This window comes from Ipomoea triloba, chromosome 13 (assembly GCF_003576645.1).
Source record: "Ipomoea triloba cultivar NCNSP0323 chromosome 13, ASM357664v1".
NCBI classification, from domain to species: domain Eukaryota; kingdom Viridiplantae; phylum Streptophyta; class Magnoliopsida; order Solanales; family Convolvulaceae; genus Ipomoea; species Ipomoea triloba.
In genome coordinates this window covers 2,422,346-2,430,168 of record NC_044928.1, presented here as the reverse complement: position 1 = coordinate 2,430,168, position 7,823 = coordinate 2,422,346, and the positions used below count along the sequence as shown (strand labels likewise).

Genomic DNA, 7,823 nt, shown 5'->3' with positions numbered 1-7,823 from the left:
GAAAAATGCAAAAAAAAAAAATTTTAATTTTAGACCAATATAATCACAAATACATATACTAACTATTAGGCCAGTGCTGGACTAGGGGCTCCCAAAATTTTGGGGTCCTATGCTGTTACCCATCTTGCACTCCCTAAAATTTGGCCCTGGTTCAAATAAAGGTGCAATTGAAGTATTGAACAATACAAGTAACATAAGATACTTAAAGATAATGTGAGATTTCCAAATATAATTTTGTAGGTTTTTTCTTAAATATTTTTATTACATTCATTGGATCTCATTACACCTAAATTCTTAATGTTTTGCCTATTAGGTAATGTGAAATGGATTTGGAAATTTCACATACTAAACCAAATGCAATGTATTTACAGCTTGATACGCTCTGAAAACATGACCAAGAAAGGAAATAAATCATTTTGCGGGAATAATTTCTTATATTGATCCAAACCTAACCCACAACTCAAACTACAACTATAAAATACACAAAATTTCTTCAAATAAATATCCCTAATTCTTCTTGCAAACTAAGAATGAAAATGGTTTTCCCTGAAAAGATGAAGAAGCTCTTGCATGGAGGAAACTGGTGTTGGTGGAATGTCACAATTGTGGCATGCCACAGTGAGTTTGACATTCTTATGAAAAACTCAACAGGGATTATTGTTGCTTCTATGGGGATATGTGGCATAGGAAAATATCATCGCGGTGTTTGTATGAGTGTGATCAATTTCTTATCAATAAGCAAAGGTTTGTCAGCTTTCTTTGATTTCTTATGTTTATATCTTGTGATAAATTGATTATTTATGCTTATTTTTGAATCTAATTATCTCATTATTTTCATATTCTTCGAATTGATTATTGAATAAATATTTGTTTTTAAAAAAAATACATATAGAACAATAAAATCCTAGAATTTTACATTCATTTCTTCACTTACCAGATTCTCAATGGGCTTTTGCACCTTCACAACAAAGGGTTTGTTCATTGCAACTTGAAATATCGAAACATCCTCGTTTTTTCTACCACCCAAATCGGTAAACTCCTACTAAAACTCGTTGTATACTAGTGACAATGACAAAATATATTACAAAGATGAGGATTACTATGACGATGAACAATTAGTTTTGTCACTGCTATAGCATATAACATTGAACATATATATCACGTTAGTTTTAATAAAATTGCTATTAAAATATAAAATAAAATTATAATTTTAAAAAAAATGTTTTAATGTCAATTTTTTGCAAAAATGGAAGTCGTTAATAATTACGGAATTTATTTTAATTTTAAAAAAGATACGGAGTACAACATTGATTTTTGTACACAACTAACGTCATATATATTATGATTTTTTTTTTATTTTTGTTCTTATTTAATATACAATGCCGGTTGTCAAATTATAAAATAATTTTATAATTATAAAATTGTTAAAAATTTAACAACAAAATTAAATTTAACAATGTTTTAATAATTTTTTTCTTAAAAAAAAAAAGGAATAATGCAACGGCCAAAAAAAAAAAAAAAGAAACACGGCAAAAATTTAACAAGATTAAATTTAACAATAGTTTAACAAAACTTTTAAAAAAAAAAAACAAAAAGGAAAGCCGAAAAAGAAAAGATAGAAGAACCATTTCAGTGTCCCGTCGGCCGTCAGCTGGTGCGTGGGAAACACGTGCCCGCTAGGACGCGCAGTACACTCCAAACACGCATTTCAGAAAAAAAAAAAAAACAAAAAAAAAACCAGCTAGGACTTCTACCATTCGATCAACACAAGTTTGGTTGAATGATTGTCCACTTGTGTAATATGATCAACTCGGGTTTACCCCTCGTTGTCTCATCTCATCTCGTGTACGATTCATCTGTTACGGAATTAATTTCGAATTAATTATAATTATTCTCAGGTAATGGTCTGCTGTTACAGGGGCTATATGTCTGATTTAATTATCAGATTAATGTCATGATTAATATGCTATTAATTGCTCATCTCCTATATAATTGCAGGTTGAGCAGCAACATTTGATGACAGAAAAAATCAAGTTTTTCACATCAAAACTCTGCTCCTCCTTTCTAGCCACTTGTGTTCATCCCACGTTCTCATTCGCCGGGTTCTAAGTTTGGGTGCTCAAACATTAGAACCGTATTGCGTTTTATCTTGGGAAACCTAAACTGCAACGCTCCTAACACCATGGAAGGCGGTAAATAAGGTTTTAAGGAGATAGTTGCAACCCGACTCGTACTTACAACCTACCCAAGATCTCTACCTCTCGTCCTCCTTGTTCTTTTTCCAAATTTCTAACCTCTCGTGGGTTTCTAATTTTCTCCATTTTTCAGAGAATTTTCGAGATCATTTCAATTCCTACAGGTCTCATGATAGTAGTATTGAAATGGGAGACTGTCCCTTGATGACAAAAGTTAGATTAATTGTTGAATTCTTGATGTTTAGTGAATTGTTGCAATAGATGAAAAGTTTTGAACTCCGTGACATTTTAGAGAGTACATGTTATTCTTTACAGGCTGTCAGCTGGTTGAATGTAATTTGATTGCAATTGAATTGAAATTCGTTGAAGCCCTAATTCCCTCCATTTGCTGAATGTAATGTACTAATGTAGTTTTACATTGTTTGGTTAGAGGCCGAATTACAATTCTCACCATTTGTTGAATTGCAATTCATGATCCCTCCCTTATGAATTGTAATTTAGCATTGAATTGAGGAGTGTGGAGACATTATTGTTCCTGTCATTATTCTCATCTACTCATCTGTTTTCTTACATAAGGGCATTTCAGTCATTCTATCACTTATTCCATTTCAATTCCATGTAATCCTATATATACATGCATACCAAACACTATAATTTTAATTCTTAGTTTATTCCACCTTATTTTTCCCACCGAATTACAATTCATTTCCCCCTAATTCCTTCCTTTCAACCAAATGCCCCCATTAATTTTTAACCATTGATTAATTTAAATGGATAGATGTGATTTTTTTTTTAAACGGATAGATGTGATTAATCCTCATTATTTACATGAAGAATTTTTTGAGTACTATTTACATGAAGAATTATTCTTACTCCAACCTACCAATATATATACACACATACATGCACACACCACATAATAATACGGAGTATTAAAATTTAAAATACAAAATGCAATCTTTATAACAAAGATGGTGTATTTGAAAAGCTAAATTGAGGTTTCAAATTATGAAATTGTAAATTTGAAAATATAGAAGTGATAACTTAGAGAGTTTGATCTATAAAAAAAAAAAAACAATAAAAAGGCTGTTTTTTCTAAGCAATGACATTTCTTTATTCATTTTCTTCCTATATTAGACTTAGATTTGATTTTCTAAACGTATTTTAGAGCTTGTATTCAATGATTTACACTTGAATTTTACGATTTGTCATCATTTTAATAGATAATTGATAGTACTTTTGTATTTTAAGGTAAAAAGGACTAAATCAAGCGCAATTTGAAGCTCAATTGAATGTGTTTGAAGTCATATTGTATCAATACAAAGGTGTGTTTCGGGAGCCATTAGAGGTCAAGAAAGTGAAAAAGAGTGAGCTAGAAGTATCATGGCATGACCCAAGTACCCAAAGGAGCAAAGGAAATGAAGAAAAGTGGATTTGGAGTGTAGACCAAGCCTCACACGGATGCCCTCACGGCCAGAATTCTGCTTGATTTTTCTCTGTCAAGCAATATCTCAGTATTTTAATCATATTTCAAGCTTTCAGCATAAAAATGTAAAAAAAAAAAAAATAATCAAGTGATTAAAATGGAATTGGAAAGATAAATGAAAGAGCTACAAGTTCTATGAAGACTACAAAGTCTAATTTAAATGTCTACAAGGTGTAAAACGATACGATTTAGAAACCAGAGCTGTTGTATGCAGAGTAGGGAGGAAGCATCCGCGAGGCCAAGTGACAGCCAAATCTGCAACTTAAGTCCAAGGCTGCAAATAGAGGGAGTTGGGAACCATTTGGGGCAATAGAATTAGAATTAGAACTCTAGACATTAGATTAGGATTAAAAGTAGAATTTCCTTTCATGTTCTTCGCTTTTAGAGCCCTAGAAAAATTTAGATTCCAATTGCAATTTCTATTTCAAGCATTATTAGCTAGATTCAATTTCAATCTCTACTACTTTAATTTGGAAACAAGTAAGCGTATGTTGAAGGTTCAACTTCACCTTTGATTGTTTAAAAAAAAAAAAAAACTTCACCTCTGATTCAATAAGCAAGTCGACCATGGCTATAAGAGAATTTTTTCCATGTCTATACCAACGTTTCTCCTTGACGGTCTTTGTGAGAAGACCGGCAATCAAAACAATTAAAAGTGGTAAGCACTATATAAGCCTCTACATTTTTATAGTTCGTTTTCAGGAATATAAGCCTCAGGCTTATATACTTTAATTTTGTTTGAATCTAGTTTAGTTTGATGGAATATGATTCTTAATTCATTAATATTTGAATTTCAAGAATTTCTAAGCAAAAATAGCAAAATGTGTACATTGTGACATGTTAAGAGTATTTTGATCATATCTCCTTCTACGAAATTCACTTGAAGTAATTCAAGTGTACGTTCATAGAAAGCCAACACAATCTCCTATGACTTTCATGTTTAGAGTATTCAGAGTGGCAAGGTGTCAAGGTGGGACGATGCCGGTGGGCCAGCCCTAAACCGCCTTGCGGTGGGGCGAGTTAAAACCTAGAATTTTTGGCCTGTGAAAATACAGTCTCGGTGGGCTTGGCTCGTGCGGGTTGGCAGGCTAGCCCGCAGACTATATATATACACACACTAAACATTAAAATCTTAAAAAATATAAATTTTTAAATTTTTAAACATGAAAAAATTTAATATTATTTAGGTTAAATTATTTGAATATAAAATAATAATTTCTTTTAAAGTTAAGCTCGCGAACTAACATGCGAGCCCGCATGAGGTGGGTTAGAGTTGCATAATCTAGCCCGATGGTTGCAATTGCTTGCTACTTACAAATTAGTCATTAATTATATAAAACCATGTAGTAAAAAATTCAAAAATATTCCAACCAAATCAGATCTTGTAAGTAAATACTTTGACCTAACATTCCTTGTGGCCAAACTAAATACTCAGTCAAGGAATTTGTATAGATCATCATGGAATATATATGTACATAGAATAGAATGGAAATAAAATCTAAGTATATATTGAGATGATAATGATGTCTCTTTGCATAATGTGGCTTAGGCCAGTTCGGAACAATTCTGATCTTTCAATGAAATTGTTGTATACCGATATACACATATATTCAAACTCATTTTATACTTGAGCCATTATTTAAACAACTTTCTCAAGCCTTTTTCACTTGAGCCAACGACTTCTAACTGATGATTGGGATCTTCATCATGGAGAATAAATCAGCAAGTCCTGGATGATATGCATACAGTATTACCTGCTAATGATTCACATTGCAGCAGAGATTTCCAGTTCACTTCAAATAGCTTTTGTTGCATCACTATCCCTTGCTGTTCTTGCGCACCCAAACCCTGCACATAATAATAATATTATTAGATCCACCCTAAAAAAATTGATTCTACAACACCGAATAATAACAATGTCCAATACTATGACATTCTTGCTATTCAGTTATACCAAAAAAAAAAAAAATGTGTGAAACTTTTTCACGTCAGACAAATGCAAAAAATCAGTATACAAATTGAGAAATGCTATACACATACTTCCAAATTATATTTCCAATTTTTACTCCCACCAAATATTTCATTTTTATTTGATGAAGAAAAATGAATAAACAAAAATATGCCTCACCCTTTTTTATTAGGCAAATTTTTATGTGGATCACAAAAAAAAATTACATTTTCAATATATTAAAAGTACATTATTTGTACTAAATATACCTCATACAAAATAATATACTTTCAATACTCAAATAATATACTTTCCATGAAATACAAGATACATTTTTAATATATTAAAAGTACATTATTTGTGTACTGAATATACATTATTTAATTTGATAATATATAAAAAGTCATATACTTTCAAATAATATAATGTAGTTTATATATACACAAACAATGTATTTTTAATTTACGATCCACTTAATGTAATAACTATTATTTTTATTAAGCAGTTAAAGCATACCTAGAAAAATAAAGTAAAACATGGATATAGATTGAGTACTTACTTTGTTGGGAAGAGAGAAGCATTGTATGCTAACATATGGGTAGATTCTAAGCTTCTTGAGTTCATCATTAATGGAGGCTATGAGAGAAAGCTGAGTGGGCGCTATGATTTTGATATGAATGTCCCGGAGATTTAAGGCGATAATGTGAGACAAAGGGTTTGATGGGTGCGAAGAAGAATTATGGTATTGGAGCGAAACTAAATTTGGGGCAACAACGTTGACGCCGAGGTTGAATCGTAGGTTTTCAAACAACACCAATCTGGTGAGGCTATGGGTAAGAATGGTGCGGCCGGGGACGGAGTTCCGCGGCTGAAACCGGCAGAATTTGAGATGCAAATCTTGAACGGCGGCCAAGGCGCCGGGGATGAAGTCCATCGGGAGGCGATCGGAGCGCCGAAGAAACGTCACCCTCTTCAGCCTCAACTGCGTCATGGATGGGTGGCGCGTGAGGTCGATGTTCATCCGGAAATGCGGCGGGTGCCACGTGGGCGAGGGAGAGGGCGAGTATTCGAAACGGAAAGCGCGGAGAACGCGGGACTGGATGTCCATGGTCACCGTCTGCGGGTAGCATCTCCGGACGACGCAGTCGAAGTACTTGAGATTTTCCGCCGGAATGACGATCTTGTAGACGCCGTCGACGAGTCTCTCGATCCGATCGCAGTTGCGGATGCGGAGGTGCTTCACGGACGGCGATCCCTGTAGAAACTTATGCAACACGCGATCTCTTCGAGACAACACGCAATCCATAAAACACATCTTCCGCAGATTGGGAAGCTTCACCTGCATGTATAATTACTTAATGTTGTTTAATAGATTAGCTGTTACATGATAACTGTTTGGTATAATTTCTTTTTTTTAAAAGTTAATTGAAATGGCTGTTTTGAGTATTCTTTTGAATTTTAATATTTTGGAGTTATAAAAAATTTATTAACCAAAAAACTAATAATAGTTAAATAAGTCAAAATTGACTGATAGGTTGATTATTTACCTGGTCAAAGAGTCTTATTTGGTAAATGGGTGATTGAATTAGAAAAATGATAGATTACCTCCAATCTCTGAAGAGTGAGCTTGCAGCGACTCAACTCCAGCACGACGAGAGAATCGGCGGCCAAGATTCTCTGGAAGCCAGTGTAAGTATTGATGGGCGCCGAGGGACAACCGGTGAGGCGAACATCCTGCTCTTTCACTCTCTCTTGATCGGCCACAATACCCAGAACTCGGTTGCAGTAGAGAAGAGATTGTCTAGTGGGGAAGTCGATTTGCAGCGTGCTTCTCGGCAGAGACGAAGGGATATCTTGGTAGAAGGCGCGTACGCGGCGCTCCGCTCGCGCGTAGAAGCCTTGTATATTGTTGGGAGACAGCTGAGCTTCATCGGAAACTGGGATTCTCAACTCCGGGAGAGGGTAATCGGAGACGCAGCGGTGCCAGTCCTTGGACAAGATGGATGCGCGGTGGACATATTTGATCGGAAGCCGATCCAAGATTTGATGAATTATTGAATCCGGCAGCCTGCTTATGAAATCAATGCACTCTGTTTTCTGCCGTTTCACTGTCGCATCAATACAAAATATCAATCAGTTAGGTCAGGTGATGGAAAATCGAATCTAAATTTTAATAATGTAGAGATAAAGTAAT

At 34.3% G+C, this 7,823-nt stretch overlaps 1 protein-coding gene across 1 annotated transcript; it reads right to left on the bottom strand.

The window, feature by feature from the left end:
- Positions 1-5,164: 5,164 nt before the first annotated feature.
- On the bottom strand, positions 5,165-7,779 carry LOC116002834. Its single transcript, XM_031243000.1, has 3 exons — positions 7,235-7,779; positions 6,189-6,968; positions 5,165-5,529 (listed from the first exon to the last, which is right to left on the bottom strand). Exons 2-3 carry the CDS (start codon positions 6,942-6,944, stop codon positions 5,401-5,403), a joined length of 885 nt encoding a protein of 294 aa, XP_031098860.1. The 5' UTR covers positions 6,945-6,968; positions 7,235-7,779; the 3' UTR covers positions 5,165-5,400.
- Between the last annotated feature and the right edge of the window lie 44 nt (positions 7,780-7,823).

What these genes read in the sequence shown, in the direction of transcription:
- LOC116002834 (XM_031243000.1), bottom strand. Translation starts at nt 6,944, where the DNA reads ATGTGTTTTATGGATTGCGTGTTGTCTCGAAGAGATCGCGTGTTGCAT. An exon ending in GCTTCTCTCTTCCCAACAAA is followed by an intron (nt 5,530 to 6,188) that starts GTAAGTACTCAA and finishes TATTATGTGCAG; the next exon opens with GGTTTGGGTGCGCAAGAACA.